General features: G+C 35.0%; 3 protein-coding genes across 3 annotated transcripts; 2 read left to right on the forward strand and 1 right to left on the reverse strand.

Moving 5' to 3' along the window:
- Positions 1-8,967: 8,967 nt before the first annotated feature.
- On the reverse strand, positions 8,968-9,531 carry LOC132613308 (uncharacterized). Its single transcript, XM_060327330.1, has one exon. It carries the CDS (start codon positions 9,529-9,531, stop codon positions 8,968-8,970), a length of 564 nt encoding a protein of 187 aa, XP_060183313.1.
- Positions 9,532-10,053: 522 nt separating this feature from the next.
- On the forward strand, positions 10,054-11,535 carry LOC132613608 (1-aminocyclopropane-1-carboxylate oxidase homolog 1-like; the record flags this gene model as incomplete). Its single annotated transcript, XM_060327701.1, has 2 exons — positions 10,054-10,499; positions 11,181-11,535. Coding segments are annotated over 2 exons (801 nt in total), but the record flags the coding sequence as incomplete, so codon positions are not given.
- A 2,888-nt stretch (positions 11,536-14,423) lies between these two features.
- LOC132613607 (1-aminocyclopropane-1-carboxylate oxidase homolog 4-like) lies at positions 14,424-25,414 on the forward strand. The gene is made up of 3 exons (XM_060327700.1): positions 14,424-15,064; positions 15,966-16,335; positions 24,970-25,414. The coding sequence occupies exons 1-3, from the start codon at positions 14,613-14,615 to the stop codon at positions 25,228-25,230; spliced, it is 1,083 nt and encodes a 360-aa protein (XP_060183683.1). The 5' UTR covers positions 14,424-14,612; the 3' UTR covers positions 25,231-25,414.
- The last annotated feature ends 849 nt before the right edge of the window (positions 25,415-26,263 follow it).

The raw sequence follows: 26,263 nt of genomic DNA on the forward strand, positions 1-26,263 counted from the left end.
ATCTGCCTCAAAAATCATTCTAAAACCATGCTTCGAAAGAAGCGTACCTGACACCAAGTTCTTCCTAATTTCAAGAACATGCAATACGTCCATCAGCGTGACTATCTTTTCGGAAGTAAACTTCAATTCAATAGTTCCTTTTCCCACAACCTGAGCAGAGGATGAGTTTCCCACATACAAAACTTTATCGTCCCCCACTAATTCATTGGTCTTGAAAGCATTTCGATCACCTGATATATGACGAGTTGCGCCAGTGTCTATCCACCATTCCACTTGATTTCCTGCTACAAATGCTTCTGTAACCATTGCTACAGATTCATCTTTTCCATGGTTATTTGCCTTTTCTTTCTTCTTTTCAGCTTTAAGAATTTTACAATCACGCGCATAGTGACCAAATTTGTGACAGTGGTAACATTCAACTGACTTAGAATTGGTACTAGTACGCTTGAAATTCGTACTTCTCTTTGCCTTCGGAATTTTATTATTAACAGATTCCTTCTTGGTTGATTTTTCTTCAATCACATGATCTTTCATGACGGGTTCCTTCAAAATATTATTGTCACGATATCGAGTCTCTTGTTCAATTTGCAAATGTTGCAACAATTGCTCAAGAGTCAAATCTTCTTTCTTGTGTAAAAGTTTGCTTCTGTATTTGTCACACCCCGATCTTACTAGGGTGTGATGGGCACCCGACCCCATATCTGGAGCCGAGCGAACCCACTGGCTCTTATTACATATATAAACTCTTGAATCAATTAAGAAATAAATACACAGTAAGCTCTCCAATTTTTTTTTCATAAGTAAAGTCTATCATCATGTGGGACCCGTGACATGAAACATAATAACATATCGACTGGCGAAGCCGTCTACAAAGCTGACACTCTATACCCACGACTCTGTCTGCAAAGTCTCTAACATCGAACAAAACATCATAGCTCATATACTCTGACTCGGCAGCACTCCAGAATAAGTGGAGCCTACCAACTCTGCTGGAATATCTTCTATGCTAGTTTTAGCTCCTTTGGATGTACCTGCGCGGCATGAACGCTGTCATACCCCTTTTTAACCGGAGTCAAAATTAGAGTTAGAAGTATGACGTATTGGAGATTCCTGTTTTTGTTGATTTGTTTTAAGGAGTCGCCACCTAATTATTTATGGTGAATTAGGACACCTAAATTTATTAAAGTCACGTTTAAAGTTAACTCTGTTTAAGGTCTGCGAAACTTAAGATTCTAGGTAAGGGTTCAATTAGTCTAAATGGAAGGTATTAGGCACCCTTTAAGACCCATTAACAATGGTTAACCGACCGGACTTATAATTAATTAGACTAGGTGTAAATATAGTATTATAGAAAAGAAAGTAGCTTTGTAAGTATGGCTAAAGTTATAGATAAGCATGTAAAAATGCTATTTGTAAAAATAGAACTTATAAATAATAATTTGTATAAAGGAATACTCATTATGCTATTTTAAAATACAACTTATAAATGTTGTTAAAATTTTAAATGAAAGTGTAATAGTATTGTTTAAAATAATACTTGTAGAAAACACAATAATTTGTATAAAGAGTTTAGTTAAAATAAACTAAAAGAAACAGAATATGTAATGTTTATATGTATTCGGAGAAAAGTGAGCTATGTCGACTCACAAATTCAAAGAGTTATTGTAAGATTAATGTTGAATAAATATTAAAGGCTTCATATAAAGACTAGTAGTTTAATATATATATATATATATATATATATATATATATATATATATATATATATATATATATATATATATATATATTGTGCTAAGGTTGTTTCAAACAATTATGTATTTCAAGTGTTGGAAAGGAATTAAAGTGGGAAAGTTATCCGTTGAAACTAATTTGCCTTTTATTTTTTAGAATAAGCTAAGTTAGTGTAAAATTTGGGGCGTTTTAAAACTTCCAGAATAGTAAGTATAATTTATGGTTCCTTTAGTCAAAAATATATAGTCATGATACTTTGAAAATCAATTATTCTAAAAGATAAATATTATGGATAATAAATAATTTCGACATAAACTAATGAAGCTCTTTGAATTAACTACCCATTATTTAAACTAAACTTCACTAATTTGCTAAAGTTCATCTAAATTAAAAAACAAAAAAATGTTAGTCATACAACACAAATTAAATACACAAAAGAAAAAACGAAATGGAAGAGCAAATAAGTTAAATAGGCTCAGCCCATTTTAGGATTGTTGTGACTAGGCTGCTGTTGGGCTTTGGCCCAGTCATTTTTGGATTGTTGCGGCTGGATAGAGAATGGAATCATGTTGGGCTTTTAGCCCAACGCCAAATAAGGAAGAAAACGAGTCCCTCGGACTCGTGTGCGAGATGATCATGCAAAAAAAAAGAAAAAAAAGAATTAGTATACGATCAATAAACAAGTTTAAACATGCAAAAATATAACGCTAAATAAAGTAGTAGATTATGTATATATTAGGTATATTTTGATATATCCTAGGTATACACATTCATAAGGATGTATAGAAGGTTAATATCGGATAGCTTTATCTATAATGACCCCGAATTACCAAACCCAAGTCTCAAATAAGAGTCCTAAACAGTCTAATATATATGAAGAGTATATAGGTTATATGCGTACGACATTCATAAATCTAAGTCCATTATGGACAACTGAAAGGGGAGAGGATTGATATTGGAAATTAATTACAATCTGCAAACAATGAATAAATTATAACTAAAAAAAAATGAAAACATGGATAGACTCGCTAAGATAAATGGTCAAGTCTGTTACTCCAACTCCCATTTCAACTCAACCAGGCCCGGTTATAGGCCCAAGAAGATAAATGATTAAGTCCAGCACTGCACCTTCTTATTTCACAATGTATAACAAAAATGTGGAGTATTTACAGTCTTCCAATGGACAGGAACATAGTAGGGCAAAAAATCAAAATGGTTGAGTGCAGGGACAGTTTCCTAATTGCTTTTAATTCGTTTTCCAGGTATTGTATATGCTAATACGACCAACTATTTCCAAAATGTTCAAATTGGAGACTGATTCGTTTGAGGATAGTTACTCAAAAACTCCAGATTTGATTCAAATGGGGCCAAACAGGTTTAGGCCTACATGTCATATAGCCTTAATTAAGCAAACACAGCTGAATTATTTAAGAGAATACACCCCTGTGAGAAAAGTATGCAGGCAGGTTTTAAGAAGCACATTATGCAAGCAGATTCTCTTTAGTCTAATTATCAGTTTTAGTAAAGGTCAGATCAAATGTGAAGCTAACTGTTTTGTCACATGTTTATAGTGTCTAGCAACCTAGAAGATTAGAGAATGAGGCATGGATCAAAGCAAAACATACTGATCGCATAAGCTTAGCACCATCATACTTAAGGTCACACCATATGGAAACTAGTTACACACAACAAATACTAACTGAAAGTAAGGCAAGGAGGTACACATTATTCTCTTTCCCAGTTTTGGGGCTAAATAAGGGTAGGTTGATGTCACCAAAAGCATTGTTCATTTGATTAAAAAAAAAAGGAAATGATCCTAAAGAAGACCAAACAGCAACAAACATAATATTCTGCTTAACACTGAATAAGGCAACATACATTGTTGAAACTGTCAAGCACTCAAATGTATTCAAAGAAAACGATTTAACATTCATTTAGATATGGATGACTCCCCGAACGGATCAGTCAACCAGATGTATGTTAAGCGTAGCATCAATATGTGACAACAGTTCAAGCATAACTGAGCTTGTCTTTAGAGGCAGTAATCGTGATATGCAGCATATACAGGGAATAAAGAGATCATACTAGCCACCATTAACTAACAATGAGCAGGAAATAAACCAAGTGAAAACACATAACTAAACTAAAAGTGAGCTATACTAGCACTTCTGTTTCTTAACAATTAAGACAAAATAAATTGGCTTGCCTTCAGCTGGATGAAACTGTTCTTATTTTATACACATTGGAGACTATAGGAAGCATGCTCTAAAATATTTATAGAAAGACAGTTTCCTATAAAGTGCATGCGCAGCTATTAATGCAGTAAAATGGCACATGATTTATTTGGTTCAACATTCATCAATGATACCATTTGCGATAGCAGCCATATGATCAAACAACAACAACAAATAGCGATAACAAACTCATGGCAAACAGCAGCTGTGTAGGTGGTCTGTGGGAGAGGAAATACTTAAACAAAGATAGCATCAATTTCTTTCAAAGATAACAGGGTAGCCAGACAAACAATTTGATTAACAACTAAATATACATGGACCAACATAGAGAAAACAATCCCCAGCTTCTCTAAGTGTAAGTATGTATCAGACCACACACCTATTTTGAGAAACACAAAATTAGATCGACATTTCTAGACAGGTTGCCAAACTTATACATTAGACAAATATGGGCAATGTTTCAGGGATATACATCACTTTATACACCACTCATTATGTCAAAGTACAAAGCCATAGAAGATAAGCACTAATCAAGTTCAGGTCATACACAGGAGGTTCAGAGCTGACAATATAACAACAATAATTCAGACCCAATGAACACAATTCTTGATCACTATGAATCAGAAACATCAACACGTAAACATTATTTAAACTAACATAGCCAGCAAATAAGCTAACAAATATCATCGACTAGAAAAAATTACCGCTTGATTAATTACTATGTTCAAACCAGGTGACATTAACTTGGTGAAAGGTAATGAACCCCATCGAGCTTAAATTCATACTACGTTATATCAACTAAAACCAAATTCAGCTGGACTAAACAAACATCAACATAGTTGTTAACTAATACATGAACAGAAATTAGACTAAACAAACAGAATACCAAAAATAAAAAGAAGAAGAAAAGTTTACTGACCTTTTGTAGGTGCAGTGAAGTGGGGTATGAATCTCGGATTTCTACTCGAACTCAAACGAACCTTTTATGGGTGCAGTGAATTGGGTGTTGACGACGTCGAATCTACGTTCGAACACGACGAACTCGAATTCGACAAAAAATCTTTCGAATCCCAGATTTCAATAGAACCGAACACTTTTTTTTTTTTTAAAAGAGGGATCTGGTTTGATTTTTTCAAATAATCCTAAACGTAAAAAATGGTTCGAAAGAGAATGGAAGTTGTACAAATCCAAAACCTAGAGTAGTGGAAAGATCAAAATGTTGAATATGATAAAGTTGGTAGTAAAAAAGATCTCATTTTTTAGGGGGTTTCCAATCTGTTTTTCGTTTCAGATTCTCTCCGTTTTCTCCTGTTTTTCCCCCCTTTCAACGATTCAACTTGCATTATATTTATAGGGTTTCGTTGGTAAAGAGAGGAGCGTGGGAGAGAGACGAAGCGGGAGACAGAGGTGAGTGGAGAGGAAGAGGAAAGAGAGGAGTGATGTCGGGTGAGTGGAGGGGAGCGTGCGTGGGGAAAAGGGAAGAGGAGCGGCGGTAGTGGGGAGTGAGACGAGGGAGATAAGGCGGCAGCGATGGTGAGAAGAGAGAAGGAAGAGAGGAAAGGGTGAGGAGGAGGCGGAAAAAAAAGGGTTAGGGATTAAAGTGTTTAGGGTTTTAATTTAGGTAGTGGGCCGGGTCAGGTATAAAATAGTGGGCTGGTCCGAAATTAACATGGGCTGAGTTGAATTTTAAGTGTGGGCTGAATTGTTTTGGGTAGGGGGATAATGTGGGATGGTCCGTTTGTTGGTCCGAAAATGAGTTCTTCTTTTTATGTTTCAATTATTTGTGGGCTTCTAATTTGGCAACTAGTACAATATTTATTATGTGAAGATAAATAGTAATTAGTATATAGAAAGTAAAGATTTAACAAAGTAAAATTTATTTAACGAGTACAAATCCTAAAATGAAATGATGACGAACCATTTAAAATTTGTGATAAAGTAATACTCGTAATGTTGAAAAAATAAAAGTAGCGATATTAATAGTAGTAGCGATAAAAACTGGAAATAAAATATTTAGCTCGTCAATAAATTTAGAAGCCCGAATAAATAAAATTAAATAAAGGAGGGACAAAATTGGGTGTCAACAAACGCAGCCCCCGAAGAAGAGGGGTCAGTACGAGTAATGTACCGAGTATGTAAGGCATGAATAATAATATGCGGAAAATATAGAACAAGGATAGTAACATAATAGAAACATGTAGCATATCATGAGGGAGAAAGATAACCTGTACATATAAGTGCCCTTCGGCAGATACCATGCATGCTTAGCGCTGCGGATCGTGCAGCCCGATCCATATGTGCATATATTATAACATATTGTTGCGGAACGTGCAGCCCGATCCATATGTGCGTATAATACTTTACTTTCTTGGAAAATATCTCTTTTCATATACATATGGAAAATAGAACACATCATATTGCCGAGGCGTCGGCTCCGATCCATTTAACCATACATCCCGCGTCCGGGACGAAATCATGTATCATACTCCAACTGATCAGGTGGCTATGCGTCTATAGCGCCTTCTCTTTCCCAATCTTCCCCATATACATGTACATATACTTATAACATATAAGCAGCATGCATTAGAGCCCAAAGGAAATCATGTCCGTATCGGAATGACATAAGGTCGGTAGCCTCCGATTTCATTATGGAGTAATCGTGATCGTCATGTCTCACCTTGAAAGTACTAGTATTATAAGGCGAGACTGTCAATAAAGCGTAGCATTAAAAGAAAGCGTAGAATACGATCATAAGCTTCATATAACATTCATTCATTCGCTTTAAGGTCCTTAGAAAGTAGTAAAACTGAAATCATGAACTAGCTTGACACTTTCATACTCATATTGAATTCTTAGCTTGAAACTCTTAGTCATGGAATCATTCTTATCATACTCGTCATCAACATGTTCTCTTCATTAATATCATCGTTATTGTTATCATAGAAATGTTCTCATTAGAATAGTTACAACACTTATCGTTTGATAAACGGAACAATAAAGAAGAATCCGGGAATAGTGGGCCCACCTCGGTCAAATGAGGGGGCGTACCCAATTTACGTATAATATGTTTCATGACATTACTTATGAGAGGTTTAAAGTAGTTGGATCCTATTTGTGCAAGTTCTAGATGTTTAGGTAACTTTCCAACAATCTATGCAAGATTTTAATTCAATTCTATTGAATGAAAAACGACTAATTTCAATCTCGGATTTCTAGGAAAGGAATTGTCCCCGAGGCCCGTGTCCAAACCTATTACGTCTAGGACATGCCAAGGAAGGAAGGTGAAGCCTTACATACCTCTTTCCGCTCCTTATGCTATTCCAAATTCAAGTTGCAAATCCGCCAAAATCTACAAATTGGTCACATTTACCAAATATCAATTTCAAGCCTTTAAGAATCCAATCTTAATTCATACTTGTCTACGGAAATTTGGGCAGCATCTCCCCTATACATAGAGCATCCCCGAGAATTTAACTCGTCCAAAATAATTCAACAACAACACCAACAACAACAACAATCACTACACAACACAATATAGCATAATTAGTCCTCTTTCCAACATAGTGCAATAACTTTCATCCCAACTTCACATTTCCAAACCAATCTCAATGTTTTTACATTCATTACTAATCAAGATCATTACAATATAATTCGGAAGCATTTCATATCATTTCTACAAAATATTCACAAGATATACAAAATATACAAACTTTCCACCAAAACCATAATCCATCCAAAACTTCTAATCTTCAATCTACATATTCATAACATATTTCCATCTTCCAATTTCATCAACCATAATCATAATTTGCACCTTAACAATTTCATTTTCATAATTACATAAATCTACCATAAAATCACAAAACTTCTCATAACCACTTAACAACCAATCTTTCATGCCAATATGGACTATTATCCTTCCAAATTCACCAACTAACATAATAATTCACATTTAAAACTCCACTTCCATAATTACATAAAAACTTCAATAAAATCACATAATTTCCTATAACTATTTCCAATAATTTTCCATGCCAACTTGAACCATTTTCTTCCATTTCCAATATAAGGTCCACCACAACTACAACTAGAATACAACATAAAATTCAACTCATCTTATTTATACAACCTTATATACACATGCACACATGCAAACCCACTTTGTAAAATTCCATATTTTCATAAATTCTACTCATTTCTACATACTACAACATAACCAACCTTCATAACATAATAAAAAGGAATTAATTCTTACCTTTTTCTACAATCTTCTTCACTTGACCAAGTTGTCAACTTGAAGAAACAAGTGCTCTTTCTTCCAAAATAATTACACCAAGTTGTAAAGGACCCTTGAATTAGTAGGAATACCACAAGAAAATAATTTTTGGGAGAAGATTTCAAAGGGACAAAAATTGGAGAGCATGGCCGTATGCCATGTCTCGTTTGCTCTTCATTTTTTTGTTTTTCTCCTCTTCTAATGTTCTTGAAACTTCTATATGTTTCAAGACAACTAAATGGCCCCTTATATTTAATTATCACATGGAAATTAATTAGAATCCATGGGCTTGGGCCATTGTATGGCCGGCCACCCCTCTTTTGGGCCTAATTTTTCTCTTCATTTTTTTGGGCCAACCCGGTTGGTCCCGAATTGGGCCTAGCCCACTGACCTTTCGACCTTAAAACGTTCATATCTCCTTGCACCGACGTCACCTGAGAACCCATGACTTATGGTTGGAAATCTAATTCAATTATCTACAACTTCTATTTCTTGGTATTTTTTCAAATTCCAAACTTATAATACCGTTTGTGCCCCTCAAAGTCAGGTCACCCGAAAACGTTTTCTTAAAAATATTCGTTTGAAGGGCTTCCACTTTGATTTGGCCCAAGGGTCCTTCATGAGTTGTGTTTAACTTTACATATGTGATTCATCTGACTTTTCAGATGTTTCAAAAAAATCTCGATGTGTGGGCCCCACCCCATCTTACAAATAATCCGACGTTCAAAAATACGGGATGTAACAGTATTCTTTCCAAGAGGAAGGAAGTTTCGAGACAATAGCACCAACATGAAAATTTTCATCAAGAGCAATTCCAGAGATAGCAATTTTATTAGCTATAAGTTGGAATTCTTGCACTTGTTCAGTGATTGACTTATCATCAACCATTTTGAACTCCATATAGTTTGAAACAAGAAATTTCTTTGAACTCGCCTCTTCCGCCAAATAGATATTTTGGAGAGTGTCCCAAATATCCTTAGAAAATTTGCACTTGGTATAATATTGATCATAAAATTTGTTGGACATTCCTCCAAGAATATAATTCTTACATAAATAATCATCATCTTTCCACTTGGCAATTTGTTCTTGAATCAAAGTAGCCTCGTCAGTTGCTACCTCAGAACCAGGAGCATTAGGACAAGGTTGTTCAACAACATATGCTAACTTCAACCGTCTTAAAAAGAATTCCATCTTTCCACGCCATCTAGGAAAATCTTTGCCATCGAATATTTCAAAATTAGGATTAGGCAAAGATGGAACACCATTCAATGTTGATGTAGCAGCCATAGAGACAACTATCTTCAAATTGTTAGAACAAGGATGATAATAATAAAAGAAATTCAAAATAAAGTTGCTTGGCTTAGAGGCACGTTAAGACGTTTCTTGAAGATAGTTGGAGTCTCTCCCACGAGCAAACGGAAGAATAAATAACAACTCTATCTTCGGGATTCAACTAAGCCACAACAAGTATTATTCAAGAAAATTGCTCTTCTATTCTTGAATTGGTGATTTCACCTTTTGATCAATGTCTCTAAAGTTTTTAGGGGAAATTGTTTTCTTGAAATGCTTGCCTTTTCCAAAAGAATGAAACACTATTTATAGGATAAAAATTACATAACATAAAAGTTTTCATTAAATAGGATTTAAAATAGGTTAATGAATAAATGCAACTTTCATGTAACTTTCAAGAACCTAAAACGTAAAATACTAAATGAAGAATGTATCTTCAAATTCACATTCATTTAGTTTGAAAAACTTTTGTCAGATGAAATGTATCAAAATTAATTAAAACATTAACTTAACAACCCAAACCAAGTTCCGAACCCAAACCGTCTGAAAGAACTAAATGAATTCGACGAATCAAAAATCGGAGTAAAAGGCCTAGTCGACAAAGGCCTTACAACCATACCCACTTTCTTCATCCACCCATCAGAACCCGACCCGAAACCCACAACCCGACTCGGTTACAAAAAACACTCAATCCCCGTCGTTGACTTTTCTCTCCCTCGGTCAATGCTGGTTGACCAAATTCATAGTGCGTCAACGACACTTGGATTTGTTCAGATTGTAAATCACTCTGTTAACGTGGAGGCAATAAATAAAATTGTGGGTTCGATTAAGTCATTTAATGAATTGCCTGATGAAGTTAAGATGAAGTATTATAGTAGAGATATGACAAGTGGAGCTGCGTATTCTACGAATTTTGATTTGTATAATTCTAAAGCTGCCAGCTGGAGGGACACGTTGCAGATGAGGTTGTGAAAGAATGCAAAATTTCTGTGAATCTTTGAATGCTTTCTATAATTCCCGCAATATGAAAATAGCTAGTAGTATCTCTATTGATTAAAAATTGAATAACCTAGGGTGTGTTTGGTATGGCGATAAATGTTTTTCACTCGGAAAAGAAGTGATTTTTCTACTCATTTTCTTGTTTTTGGTACGCAAGCTGAAAAATGTCATTTTTAGAGTATTTGCATATATTCAAAGCAAAATACTATCAGTCTTTTGAAATCGGAGGGTAAATTTTGGTGGTGGGTAGGCGGGGTTGGAGGTGGGAGATGGCGTAGGCAAGGGGTAGGTGGGGGTGGGGGTGGGTAGGCGGAGTTGAGGGTAGGTGAGGTTGGAGGGGGTGTTGGTGGGAGGTGGGGTTTTAAGGGGTGTGGGGGTGGGTAGGCGGAGTTGGGGGTAGGTGGGGTCGGTAGCTTTGGGTGGCAGGTAGGGTTGGAGGGGGTGTGGGGGTATTGGTGTGTTCTTATTGATCCGGAAAATGTTCTTCAAAACATTTTCCTAGATATTAATGCAACCAAAAAAGGAAAAGTAGGAAAACTTTTTCCGTCATTCCAAACACACCCCTATTCCTATATAATTTTTAATATGAATACTATTTAGACATAATTCTAATATTCCTAACAACTTTGAATTATTTTTTCCAACAGGTTGGGTCCCACTCTGCCAGAGTGGGAGTACGTGCCGGAGGTATGTAGGGAGGCGGCGGTTGAGTGGGACAAAGAAGTAGTGAAAATTAGGGAAGAATTGATGGGTTTGTTATGCGAAGGCTTAGGGGTAAATAAGGAGAGATTGAGGGAATTGTCATGTTTAGATGCAAGAATAATGGCTGCACATTACTACCCTTATTGTCCACAGCCAGAGTTGACGAAAGGGCTAACGCCACATACTGATCCCGGGGTGTTGACGATGTTGGTGCAGAATGAGGTGATGGGGTTGCAAGTTAAATTTGGTGATGATTGGGTTGATTTGGAGCCGATTCTGGGAGCTATTGTCATTCACTGATTGCCAATGACAAAGGTAACTTAACATCTACTTTAGTTGCAGTGTGCAAATTTATTCAAGGTGACTCCAAATTCTTTAATTCTTTTAAGTTTTAACCCTTATTTTATTAGAGTTCCTAGCTCACGGCCACTCCCGAAGATTCTTAAAAAATGGACAAAGGTGCAAATATATTCCTCAACTTTGCGATTTAGAGCATATATATATCACTCGTTAAAAAGGTGGTGCATATATACCCCGTAGTTACACAAATGGTGCAAATATACCCCTGCCATTAGAAAAATGATGCAAATATACCCTTTTCGCAGCCAGAAGTTTTTTGAAAAATCATTTAGCTTATCTTCTAATTAAGAAAATGTCACGTGACTTTTTAAAAAAAACGTCTACTCATTTTTCTTAGTAGACTTATTCTTTTAAAGCCACGAAGCAATTTTTTTTCCTCGTGGGTTGTCTCATTCGTTTTGAAGGAATATCTCTTTGGCTTTAAAATAACATAAGTCTATCCATTTTTTTAAGGGGAATTTACTTGGGGTAGAGAACATATAAGCGGTATTTATATTTAGTAACTACACTATACTTTAATTGCATCTGGTAACTAAATGTTGTATTTCAATTACATAAGGTAACTAACACGTAACTCTCTCTCTCTCTCTCTCTCTCTCTCTCTCTCTCTCTCTCTCTCTCTCTAACGTGTTCTCTTTTCCCTCACTTTTACTCTCGCCCATCTCCTCTTTCCCACCCTTCTTTCTTCCTCTCCATCTTCTCTGGCGAGTCAAGCCGCCGCCGTCGAACCACCCTTAAACACTGTTGAAACACCGCCGCCCCCCAACATTCTTGAAACATAAAAATAAAAAATATTTTCTCCGTTTCTTTTTACTTGTCCATTTTTTACTCTGCACGCACCTTAAGAATTGATAAATGATGTATATATTTTACTGTAATACTCATATTAATTGGCATATGGTCTCCATACACTTGAAAAATGATTTGAAAATGAGTAATTAATGTTAATGAAGAAAAAAAGAGTACAAATTTACTCACACCGGATGTTTATACTAACATAATAAATATATAACATGTGTTCAAATTTTAAAAACCGATAATATTTGGTTTGGTTATGGTTCTATTAAAAAATAACCGAATAAATTACCGAACCAAACCGATAAATTATATAAATAAATTTTATAATTTATATGTATAATATTAGTTTTTCATAAATAATTATAAATATTTTATACCTTTTAATCATTAATTTGATTCTTGGTCTATTTATTTCACATGATTTGTTTAAGGGCCATGTTTTAAGAATATGTCCAAGCCCATGTCTTTAAGGCTTTTAACTCTTTTAAGCGTTAAGTGTAAACCTATTAACAGAAACTCACGTTAGAGTTTAATGCCTTTAATTTAAATTTTTAGCCTTTCTTTGTCAGCCATTTGATTTTAGGTTTTTTTTTTTTTTTTTTTCGAATTTATACCTTTCTTTTTTCTTGTTTGAATGAGTCCTAAACTTCTAATATTTTTCATATGAAAAGGACAGAGGTTGCAGATTTGGAGGTTCCTATAAAAGATACTTCAGTAACATCAGCATTTGCTGCAACTCAAGCACATGGTAATGCCCTACTACTTCTTCCGTGGGTAATCCTCCTAAAAAGCAGAAAAAAACAACTCCTTGTAGCTGAGACCCTAGCCTTGGGGATAATGATAGTAAAACATCTGAAGTTTGGGATCATTACACAAAGTTTTTAAATAAAATGGGAGAATTGAGAGCAAAATGCAAGTACTGCCCCAAAGTTTGGGATCATTACACAAAGTTTTTTTATTTCATATATTTTAATTTTAATTTTTATTTTAGGTAGTCTTTATGTTTAATTAATATGTATGTTTGTAACAACAACTAAAAGTTCTTATGCTCTACTTTATTTCCAGGTATGTGTATTAAGATGACAAAAACGGTGCAACCACTATTAAGTTAGTTTTTAGCTTTATATGTAATAGTTTAGCAACTTTGGGTAATTTGAGTACTATACGATCACTAATAGTGAAAATGTTTCTATGATGTATGTTCCACCTTAAACTATAAACAAAAGTTATCGTTTGAACAAAAAAAAAAAAAACATGTCTTTTTCAACTTTTTATTATTTTACTGATAAGTCTCATGGCTGCTAGTCATAAATCGAAAAATCGAACCAAACCGGTGGTTATTATTTTATTTGGTTTGGTTATGGTTTTAGACATTTAAAAACCGACTAAATTGGTTTGATTATGATTTTAATCAATAACCGACCCAAACCGGTTATTAAAAATAACGTTTCACTTTTACTTGTCCACTTTAGCATAATAACGTTTCACTTTTACTTGTCCACGAAAGAAATATTTTTTATTTTTATGTTTCAAGAATGGTGGGGAGTGGTCCCCGAGCCAGCAACGCTAATAAAATACTCCACAAGGGTTAAAAAATTAAACAAATACTCCCACCATCCATTTTAACATATTCTATATTGACTTGATACACCTTTAAGGAAGCAAAAAATAGAATAACAATTCTATGATATCACCCATAATTATTATTAAATTATTTAATAGTTGAACTCAATTAAATATATTTTAAAAATTGTGTATTTACTAATAATTTCATGAAGTTTTCATCTTAATAATTAATAATAAGGGCAACAAGTATGATATGGTAGATTTATCTCTTGATTTTCTAAATTGAATAAGTAAAAATGAATATTTGTTTTTAATATACATGATAAATAAAAAATAGACAAAGAGAATAATTACGTAAAATTAATGGAAGTTAATGATATTTGAGTATGGAGTGTTTTGTAATTAAACGGAAACGAAAGATAGCCACAGAATCGAAATGAACCACTCTAGTACGTAAAATACAGTTTCTTCAAACATCTTCATGTTTGAAGAATGTTGTGTTGCTATCTTTCGTTTCCGTTTAATTAAAAAACACTCCACAGTCAACATCATTAAACTTGTAATAATATATATTTTTTTATATTATGCTGCTGTTCCATTCTCTTCACAATTCTCCAATCCCAAACCCAAAAACACCATTTCTGTAACAAAAAATGTCAAACCTAAACCCAAACCAAGTTCCGAACCCAAACCGTCTGAAAGAAGTAAAAGAATTCGACGAATCAAAAATCGGAGTAAAAGGCCTAGTCGACAAAGGCCTTACAACCATACCCACTTTCTTCATCCACCCATCGGAACCCGCAACCCGACCCGGTCACAAGAAGCACTCAATCCCCGTCGTTGACTTTTCTTTCCCTCGGTCGACGCTGGTTGACCAAATTCACCGTGCGGCAACGACGCTTGGATTTTTCCAGATTATTAATCACTCTGTTAAGGTGGAGGCAATAAATAAAATTGTGGGTTCGGTTAAGTCGTTTAATGAATTGCCTGATGAAGTGAAGATGAAGTATTATAGTAGAGATATGACACGTGGAGCTGCCTATTCTACGAATTTTGATTTGTATAATTCTAAAGCTGCCAGCTGGAGGGACACGTTGCAGATGAGGTTCTGAAGGAAAAATATTTATGCAAAATTTTTTGAATGCTTTCTATGAAAATAGCCTAGTAGTATCTCTATTGACTAAAAAAATTGAATAGCCTAGGGTGTGTTTGGTATGGCAAAAAATGTTTTCCACTCGGAAAAAAGTGATTTTTCTATTGGTTTTTTTGTTTTTGGTAGCTAAGTTGAAAAATGTCACTTTAAGAGCATTTGCATATATTCATAGCAAAATACTATGAGGCTTTTGAAATCGGAGGGTGACTTTTGGTGGTGGGTAGCAGGGGCGGATTTAGCTAATTATATGGGGGTTTTCGGGAACCCCATGTATTTGTGCGGATTCTGTATTTTTATTGAAAAATTTAGCAAATATATAAAAAATACTATTTGGGAACCCATTAATAAAGTGTATTGTTAGTCCAGTGGCAACAAAGAACTCTTAAAGCTTTGCTTGTTTTGGTCAAGGGTTCGAATCCCTCGGTCACCTGTAGGTCTTTGCTTTGTCTCTTTATTTTTTTAAGTTTGAAATAGGTTGGAACCTACAAGTATCAAATCCTGGATCCGCCTCTAGTGGGTAGGCGGGGTGGGAGGTGGGAGATGGGGTAAGTGGGGTGGGGGTGGGTAGGCGGAGTTGGGGGTAGGTGGGGTTGGAGGGGGTGGGTAGGGGGAGTTGGGGATAGGTGGGGTGGGTAGCTTTGGGTGAGAGGTGGGGTTGGAGGGGGTGTGGGGTATTGGTGTGTTCTTATTGATCCGGAAAATGTTTTGTATTAGTGCAACCAAAAAAGGAAAAATAGGAAAACATTTTCCGTCATTCCAAACACACCCCTCTTCCTATATAATTTTGAATATGAATACTATTTAGACATAATTCTAATATTCCTTACAACTTTTGAATTATTTTTTCCAACAGGTTGGGTCCCACTCCGCCAGAGTGGGAGTACGTGCCGGAGGTATGTAGGGAGGCGGCGGTTGAGTGGGACAAAGAAGTGGTAAAAATTGGGGAAGAATTGATGGGTTTGTTATGTGAAGGGTTAGGGGTAAATAAGGAGAGATTGAAGGAATTGTCTTGTTTGGATGCAAGAATAATGGCTGCACATTACTACCCTTATTGTCCACAGCCCGAGTTGACGAAAGGGCTAACGCCACATACTGATCCAGGCGTGTTGACAGTGTTGGTGCAGAATGAGGTGATGGGGTTGCAAGTTAAATTTGGTGAAGATTGGGTTGATTTGGAGCCGATTCCGGGAGCTATTGTGATTAATATTGGTGATATTCTCCAGGTATGCTCTCTTTATTTGCTCATGAATATGATTAAACTTGTATAATTTGTATTCTTGGAGGACATTATGGTTTGTGTAGTTTTTTGATAATCGAGAAATGTGTTCCCAATTAGGTGTATAATGGGCGCGGTTCACTTAAGAAGGAGGATTGAGTTGACAGCAGGGTTCAATGTGTTTCATGGTGTAACTTAAATCCTATAGTCATATAAATTATTTATAGTGGCTCAAACATAGAGATTAGTGGCAAACATCAATTTGAAGTAACTAATAAGTAGATAACTTTTTAATCCTTTGTTGTTCACCATGCAATCTTGGTAATTAAAGTCCAGTAGGATGAAGTTAATGAGAGAAAAACAAAATCAATAGATAGGTAAAAGAAATAGGAAATAAAAAGGATCAATTTGAGGAAGTTCAAGAACTGTGGTCTGATAAAGTTAAGGAAAAGAAAACGAAAAAGAAAGAAACAAGGAATTGTCCTGGGATTGCATTGAGGAATGTAGGTCTGATGAAGTGGAGAGAAGGGAAAAGATAGAATGGGAAAAGGAAAAGAAAAAGAAATTAGCAAATGGTTTCATCCTGTACAGTTGAAAGATCTAAGAAATTAAGGCAATGAGGCACCCAGTGTCTGCTTTTAACAAAGGGTGCACACTGCAATGCAGAACCTACTTTTCAAAAAAATTAAAATATAAAATTCATTCCTGAATTAAACTGGATGGGTGAACGTGCACCATAAGCTCAAAGGTGGATCCACCACTGTGTTTGAGAGATGAATTTAATTGAACCCATGAACTTATAAGATGTCATTAGTGATTGGATCAAAGTTGATCAAAAGATGCAAACTTTTAAGATTATTGATGTTTGGCATCAAATTTTTTAAGACAAAAGCTAGACCAATTCCTTAGCTTTGACGTTCAGGTCAAAAACTTGTCCTATGTGGTTAGTATTGAGGAATAAATTTAATCTAGGTTGTGAACCTACGGGATGAATTTGGTGATGTTCTCATTTGGTCACATTAAACTCAAAGCAGCTTTAGCTGTTGGACTAGGATTGGTCCAAGAAATGCAATTTTGGAGACTTATTTAAGTTCAGATTCAATTTATTTAGGATGAAGTTAAGATCAGTTCGTAAATTCAAGAGACTATTTAGGTCAAAAGCGTGTCCAAGGTCTATGCTGTTCTTTTTTCAGCATATAAGTATGTTTGACTCGTTTTGTTTGTGCATGATTGATAATTTTCTTTCAGTGTGGTTTTTGGCTTCTCGTGATAAAACATAAGGATGCATGTTGTACCAAGAACAGTAGAATATGTAGCTGAAGTATGGTGTGCATTAGGTATTTAATAGCTGGAGTTTTAGGTTGCATTGCTGTGGCAAATGATTTTCCAATTCCCATACTTTGTGAGATGAGTTTAGGATGGAGTTCTTCTTCTTGTTCGAGAATTGTCATTTCTCATCGAAGAAATCTGTCATGTTTGCATTATTCTCATTTTGACTCTTGTGAGAAAAGCAGGCCTACATGGTCTCCAAGTTTAGGCATCCAAGACTAGCATGTTTGTAGGATTCAATAGATAAAATTTTCAATTTCCATTGCTATTGATCCAGAATTTTAATGTCAATTGCTTAATGTTGACATACATGTTGGTTGACTAGGAAGTGCATTCGCAAGTGAATTTGTTCTTTTTGTAATGTTTTGGTATGGCATTCAGAATTGCTTTAGAACTTCGTCTCTTTCACCTAAAGCACTCCAATACTTCTTCCTTGAACGCATTAATGTAAAGCCTTCCTGTTTTTTCCACTTGTTCACCTTAAACAATTCCTCAATCCAACCTTCTCATTTCATCGACCGTTTCCACTTAAAATAACTCTTCAACACTTCTTGTATGTCTGCAAAGTTAAGAGCCATTTTTAGTTCTTCTGCCTTTTTTCCGACTGCCCTAATTATTTCCTTTATGATATGCTAATTTATCCAAACTTAAACATGCAATTGCTTTGGATGCAATCTCCAAATTGTGAATCGATTGTTGATCGGGATTCTTTACTTCAATGGAAAGTTCTTGTACCGATCTTGCTCCAGTCCTATCTAAGTATAACTCAATTGTTAAGATCTTCTGCTACGTCCAGTATTCTATGGATTTTAGGCACGAATCTTTCCCTATCTCTCAAGGCTTCCCTATATATTTCTCAAAAAAGAAAAAAAAAGAAAGAAAAAACATATTCCAGATTTCTCAAACTAAAATTTCTAAGACTCTTTTTCACTCGACAATTTCTAGTTCCCAGAATATAAAAATTCACTTTTCATACTATATTTCACTTTTGAATTTGAGATACATAGTTCATAGATGTAATATTCTGCAGTAAATTAGCTAATTAATTGTTTAAGAACACCCCTGTAGGAAGAATATAAAAGCATATCCAGGAGATTCACATGCAATAGAGGGTCCAATTATGCTTCAAACTGATTTTCTCTTCACAATGATGCTAACATTTGCTTGAGTATTGTTTGAGCCTTGTTTTTTATTGCAACCGCCTGCGTGTAAACTTGAGTCTGAGTCAAGGTTGAGTGAAATTTGTTTGATTCTCCATGTAACTGCATGTTTGACTTTAGAAGGAAAATACAGATTGAGATAAATAGACGTACAAAGACTAGTTGCAAAAAATATGTCACTAGACAGTTAGAGATTAAACCTCAAAAGTTAATCCCATGGACTCATGTGTATTTGTGATATTAAAAATGATCATGTGCCTGTAGTCACTTCCACGGTACACAAGGATTTTGTGCATGGGGTAGTCCTTTTCCTTCTTTGCTCAATTTTCGGCTTCGATTTCCAGTATCCTTTTCCCTTCTCTTTTTTTATTTTTTTTATTTTTTATTTTTTTTTGGATCCAGAATCTGACTCTTACGGCCTAGAAAGGATCAATACTTGTGACTGAACTTATACTCATCTTTATCATGACTTTCTACGTATAACTCACTTTGGAGTTCAGTAATCTCAACTCTTGCTTGATACAAATACTTTCTAGTAATCCTTGAAGTTGACGTCATTTACAGCTAAAATCATAACGTTAAATGGCTCTTCCATCAACCCATTTAAGCGAATTGCCATAGAGGGGGCAAAAACTTATAAGTAGAGACAAATAAACGAGTACGTGTTTTATTTTTGTTCTTGTGAAGGACAAAGCTGATAAGATTTCCCCTTGTTAAGAAAGGAAGTGACAAAGGTTAGAATATCGATGTGATTTTTTGACTTGTTTAAAATTCAAAATTTTCAAAGTGGGACATGAAAATATGTGAATTTCATGACGTGCATAACCATCCCATTGTAGAAGACTATTTGAGACATTTCAAAACTATCTGGTCAATAACTAACCAGTGCTACTAAATACATCCTTGGTTATAGGGTTGAGCTGGTATTCATACGAAAATAGTTGTTCGGTACCTTGAGAATGAAATTTGTGGAATTGAAAATGCAGGGTTTACTAAACAAGATGCTTATAATTTCATAGAAAAATGATAGCAGTGAAGATGCTCAAACTTTGGTAGATCATTTGCAACCAAAATCATAACAGCAAATGCCTTTTTCATTAATCCATTTAGCGAACTATCATGGAGAATTTTGATATTTCCAACTTATTGATCTACTCCTCAAATCATGCTTAGCATTCTTGTCTATCTTTTCAAAATGTATTGCTTCAAGAATACCAAAAAAATTCAACACAAAGAACAAAACTCTTAGTGCCACCTTCTCCAAATCCCACTTGTGGAATTACACTGGGTATGTTGTTGTTCTCAACTACAAGTTATGGAATTATTAAGAGAATTAAGCTGGACAACTTACAATTTGCCCATTTTACTATTTAAATTGTGTGTTTATTATAGGTCTTATTAGTTTCAACTTTGATCACTTTTTTAGTTATCCCTTCCAAAAATTCATGGTAAACCCCTATATAATTTCTTCTTGTGTAAACACTAGTGTATGCTATAACATCCCACAATCTTCTATTGGAAGTTCAGGTTTTCCTCGATATTTGTAATCCTCAGTTGCCTCAATATCACACATTTCATATGTTCATTGCTCATAATGCTTTACAAATTCAGTTATACTATTATCTTGCATGTCATTTCTATAAAGACCCTATTCGTACTCTCACTTCTTTGAGTTGATTTGATGTCTGCCCTGAAAATAGAACAACTAAATGCAGGTCCCGCTTTTTATTCAAATCATATAGCTTTTGAAGCCAAGTATTACTCCCATAGTCCCAGTCATTGATCATCTTTTTTTTTTTTTTTGATGAAACCCAGTCATTGATCATCTTCTACCGTATTAACTTAAATTCTGACTTTGACTTGCACCTACATAAGAGTTTATCAAAAATCAAAATAGTATCTAAATCCCAATTTCCAATAAAGCTGTAGTATGTTCGTTTGGGCATTTCTATCAATTTCTCATTCACATAAACAATGACATGTATTCAAAAAAACATCTTTAATGGAAACGCTATGCATGAGCTTGATTAGTAAAAATAGTTCTGGGTGCTCTTCCTCCCGTTGCCTTCAAAACGCAATTGGTTCTTTTATTTGGTTATTTCAAACATTTTCAAGGCAATCGAATGAAGAGCAGCGAGAACTATTTGTACAGATCAAGCTCATGTATAGCATTTGCCATTGTAGAAGTTTTTCCTAACATGATACATGTCATCATTTATGTGAATGGCACATTGATAGAAATACCCAAAAAAACCATATCACAACTTACTGGAGATTAGAATTTAGGGACTATTTTGATATAATCTTGTAGAGGTGCAAATAAGAGTAAAATTCGAGTTAATATGGCAGAGAATGAGCAGAGGATTGTGAGAGTAGTACTTGGCTTCAAAAGCTATATAATTTGAGGGGAGAGTTGGTCATTCTATTTTCTCTGCTAGACATCAATTAAACAAGTAAGCACAATGAGTCTTCACATGCAAGACAATGAGTATAACTGAATTTGTAAAGCACTATGAGCAATGGGCTGATGAAATGCGTGATGTTGAGGCAACTGCGGATTACAAATGTCGAGGAAAACCTTAACTTCTCTGTAGAAGATTGCGGGATGTTAAAGAATGCAGCCAACGCTTACCCAAAAAGAATTTATACTAGAGTTCATCAAATTCTTTTTTGCAAGTGGCAGCCAAAAAAGTGATCAATATTGAAGCTAATAGGTGAAAGTGGGAAAACTAATAGCCTGTTTGGCCAAAGCTTATTTTTCCCCCAAAAGTATTTATTTTTTCAATAAGTGCTTATTTTAAAAAATTCTTTTTAGCCAAAGGTAGAGGTAAGGTCTAAGTACGTCTTACCCTCCCCAGATCCACTATGCGGGACCACACTGGGTATGTGGTTGTTGTTGTTTGCTTATTTTAAAAAAGTGAGGTGTTTGGCCTTGGGAGAAAATAAGTGCTTTTAAGGAGTAGCAAAAGCAGTTTTTCAGAAGCTAAAAAAATAGCTTTTGCCCAAAAGCACTTTTTTGAAAAGTACTTTTGAGAAAAATACACTTAGAAGCACTTTTTAAAAGTTTGGCCAAAATACTAATTGTTGCTCAAAAGTACTTTTTAAATTAATTGGCTAATCATAAATTGCTTTTCGCCAAAAATACTTTTGAAAAAAATACTTTTTAAAATAAGCTAATTTTAGAAGCTTAGCCAAACAGACTATAAAACTGTCCAACTTAATTTCATTACTTGTAGATCTATATGTTTGAATTCATAGGTTAGCTATGTTATCATGCACTAAGAGTTTTGTTCTTTGACTAAAATTTTTCTTGTATCCTTGAGCAATACGTTCTGAAAAGCTGGACTAAGAATGCTAAACATGCAAATGATTTGAGGAATAAAAAAGGAAACATCAAAATATGCTATGGTAGTTTTGCTTAAATGGGTTAATGAAAAGAGTCTTTGGTATGACTTTAGCTGCAAATGATCTACCCAGTGTTGTGAAAGGCGAGAGGCGTGGCGAGGCGAGGCGAGGCTGCAGTGCCTTTTATGGCTGTGGCGAGCAGACCTTCAAAAGGCGTAATGGCGCCAAGGCGAGGCGCCCAGTTATGGCGAGGCGAGATGCCTTTTTTTTTTTTTAAAAAAAGCAATTAAAAGAAGTGGAGGACTTAAATGAAACTTATTTACAAAAGAAAAATAGCAGCTAGGGTTTTTTTTTTTGCCTCCTCCTCTCTTCTCCTTCAAGGTTTCAGGTACGTCTCTTTCTCCTTCTTCTTTTTCTTCAGTTCTTCTTTTTTCTTCCTCCTGTATTTTCGACTTCTGCTACTTCTTCTGTTCTTCTTCTTTCTTCTTTTTTTTTTTCCAGCGACAACTGCTCTATTTCCGGCCACCTCTGCATTTTTTTTCCTTCTTCTATTCTCTTCTTCTTTTTCTGTTTTTTGCTCTGTTTTTCTCTCCTCTGTTTTTTCCTCCGTTTTTTTTTTCTCTGTTTGGACCAGTGAGGCAGTGGTTGTTTTGCTCCTATTTTTTCTGTTCAACAATTGTTTAACTTTTGTTATACAGTTATAAACAGTAGGTTCAAATTCAATGGAATCGTCGGACGCTAGCAAAAAAGACATAGGTTGGAATTATGGTACCAAAGGCCCAACAAAATTTTTGAATTGAAATATTTGCTAATATGTTATTGCTAGTGAGATTTTGATTATTTACATATGCAATTAAATATTTTAATTTTTTGGTATTTATTGGCGCCGCACTTCAAAAAGGCGAGCGCCTCGCCGTGCGCCGCGCCTTAAGGTGAGGCAGGCCCTTGTCGCCTTTTGTCGCCGCGTCCAAAACACTGGATCTACCAAAGTTTGAGCATCTTCAGTGCTAATCACGTTTCTCTTTTGTGCTTGTAGGAAGTTATTTATGAGCTTATTGTTTAATAAACCCCGTATTTTCAATTCCACCGGCTTCATTCTGAAGGTACCGAATAACTGTATTTGCACGAATAACAACTCAACCATAGAACCAATGATGTTTTCAGTTCAGTAGCACTTGTAAGTTTTTGATCGGATAGCATGAAATGTCTCAAATTGTCATCTATCATGGGATGATTGTGAGCATCACATATTTTCCTTGTCCTACTTGCGAATATTTCAGTTTTTAATTTTTTATATTTGATGAAATAAATAGATTCATTGCTGGCATCAAGAAGATGCTAAGTGAACAAAAGAGATACTGTCAGCTTCATGACAATTGTCTATGCTATAGCAGGAAGCTGACAAGCTACAAAAAAGGCTATATACTAGAACTATTTAGAATGTTAGCCCTAGGAGGCAAAAAAACTATGTGTATGTGAATGGAGCTAACAAAATCCAAAAACTGTTCAGGGAAGATAACAGGGGATGGTTTGTCCCAGCTTAATAAAAGTAGGAGACATTTGACTTTGAGGGAATGGTTTGGAGTTGATAAACCATCTAAACATCTGCGATTCCTTTCATTCCATATTACCCAAATATGCTGGCTGGTATCATAGTCCAGGCTCTTCTGATGACTTTATCAACTTGCCATTCCAACTTACCACTGCATCTTTCAGATTCAGTGGCATGACCCACCTAAGACCAAAAATAGTGTAAAACATACACCATAGGTCCTTTGCAACTGTACAGTGGAGCAATAAGTGGCTAATAGATTCTGCTGAATTTTGGCACATGTAGCATCTGTTTGCAATCTGGAATTTTCTTCTCATGAGGTTGTCTTGAGTCAAACATACTCCGTGTAGTGCTAGCCAGCTGTAGCATTTAACCTTCACCGGGAACTTTGACTTCCAAATCAGTTTCCAGGGCCAATAATCTGCCATACCAGTGTGGGAACAAAAATGATGGTAGCCTTCTCTGTGTATCTCCTCTCCTTTAAGTGACCCCATTTCAAGCTATCTGCAGCATCACGAATCACTGGGGTGTCCTCCAATTTTGAATAGAGGCCAATTTTCAGTTTTAAACGAGTCAAGCAACCATATCTATATTCCGATCTTCGTCGCTTCCTTCACAAGAAATAAACACCTAGTCATTTTTTTGTTCCTGGTATTAGTTTTTCCTCCGCTATGACAGTTTGCTTAAATGAGTTAACGAAAAAGTTATTTGTTGCTATGACTTTAGTTTTACATGATGTCGACTCCGTGCAAATTGCGAGGAAGTATTTGTATAAAACAAAAGTTGAGATTACTAAACTCCAAAGTGAGTTATATGTAAAAGGTTGTATTATACGCAGATACAAATTTCAACTATTAATCCTTTTCTAGGTAGTGTTATTACACATTCTATCCCATATGAAATAATCCGTAGATTGTCGCATAACTTAAAGCAGGTAATTTTTAATAATGTCAGAGTTATGCAACAATCATGTTTTCTAATGCGGTTAACTAAATACTGTATTATCTTATACTAGGATTCATTCTAACACCTTCAACCAAACGACCCCTTATGGTGTGGATTTACTTCTCCAGATAGTAATGGTAGAGTCAACTGATACCAAAATGCTCTGTCAAGAACAGCTATTTGTATGTTTAATTTTCGCTTTTGCTGGTGCTATTTTCCTGAACGTAGTCTTGTCCAATGCTCATCTTTTGTGGTTCTCATTTTTCCTCAGAACAATTTGTATCATGATTAATCGACTTCCCTTTTATAGATCATATCGAATGATGAATACAAGAGCGTGGAGCACCGAGTTCTAGCCAACCCTTATCAAGAACCACGCGTATCAGTTGCTGTCTTCTTTAACCCAGGCCAAAGAGAGAACTCATTTGGACCTCTACCCGAACTAATATCGGATGAAAAACCAGCAGTTTACCGGGAATTCTTATTCATGGACTATATGAGAAGATTCTTTTCGAAAGAGTTGGATGGGAAGAGCTTGACAAATTACTACAGGGTTTCAAATCAAGTATAAGAGCTTACAGAAAGGTAGCAATCTGTTAGTACATCAAAATTTGTAGCTCGTGTAAATGATACTGTCCCTATAGATGTGTTGTGGAATAATAATAATGTAAAGTAGAAAATTTCATCAAATATACGCTTGTTAAAGTTCTGTACATCCCTGCATTATTTTGTTCAATATTAGATAAGTTCAGATATATTGCTTGCTGCCCTTTTTTTAAGTTGATATGGGGTGTGTTTGGTACGGAGGAATTCATAGCTATCTTTTTGCTATTTACAATTCGTAGCTACATTTAGGCATTTTCGTTGTATTTGACTATATTTCAGTGTATTTGAATCACTGTTCAGTTGTACCTAACCTTATCTGAAGTCACATGTATTTGGTTGTATTTGGATACATGTAACCTTAATGCCTCTGAATACACGTGTATTCAAAATGATGTATTTAAGTTCATTTAAATACACGACGGGAGCTGTGTATTTTAGTCTGTTTAAATATTGATGTATCCTTTTGTTTTGGGTGCAGTTGAATGTATTTGAATGTATTTCCACAAAATTTCAGATGCAAAATTTCAAATACACTATATTTACTTCAAAAATTGTACACACACACACACATATATAGATAATTTGTCAAGTAAATATAGTGTATTTGAAATTTTGCATCTGAAATTTTGTAGAAGTACATTCAACTGCACCCAAAACAAAAGTATACATCAATATATATATATATATATATATATATATATATATATATATATATATATATATTGATTCAAACAACATATACAGTCAAATACATCTAGTTTGCGCCCAAAATACAATCAGCCAACGACTGTATTTGAATGTATTTCAACAAAATTTCAGATGCAAAATTTTAAATACAATGTATTTACTCAAAAAATCGGATACAAATATATGTATATAGATCACTTAACCAACACATACAGTTAAATACATCTTGTTTGCCCCTCAAAATAGAATCAGCCAACGACTCTATTTGACTGTATTTCAACAAAATTTCAAATACATTCAGATCTAAGATA

Source organism: Lycium barbarum, chromosome 10 (genome assembly GCF_019175385.1).
Source record: "Lycium barbarum isolate Lr01 chromosome 10, ASM1917538v2, whole genome shotgun sequence".
Lineage (NCBI taxonomy): Eukaryota > Viridiplantae > Streptophyta > Magnoliopsida > Solanales > Solanaceae > Lycium > Lycium barbarum.

Coding starts and splice junctions, on each gene's coding strand:
- LOC132613607 (XM_060327700.1), top strand. CDS start 14,613: ATGTCAAACCTAAACCCAAACCAAGTTCCGAACCCAAACCGTCTGAAA. Junction 15,065..15,965: donor AGGGACACGTTGCAGATGAG/GTTCTGAAGGAA, acceptor TTTTTCCAACAG/GTTGGGTCCCACTCCGCCAG. Junction 16,336..24,969: donor ATATTGGTGATATTCTCCAG/GTATGCTCTCTT, acceptor TCCCTTTTATAG/ATCATATCGAATGATGAATA.
- LOC132613308 (XM_060327330.1), bottom strand. CDS start 9,531: ATGGCTGCTACATCAACATTGAATGGTGTTCCATCTTTGCCTAATCCT.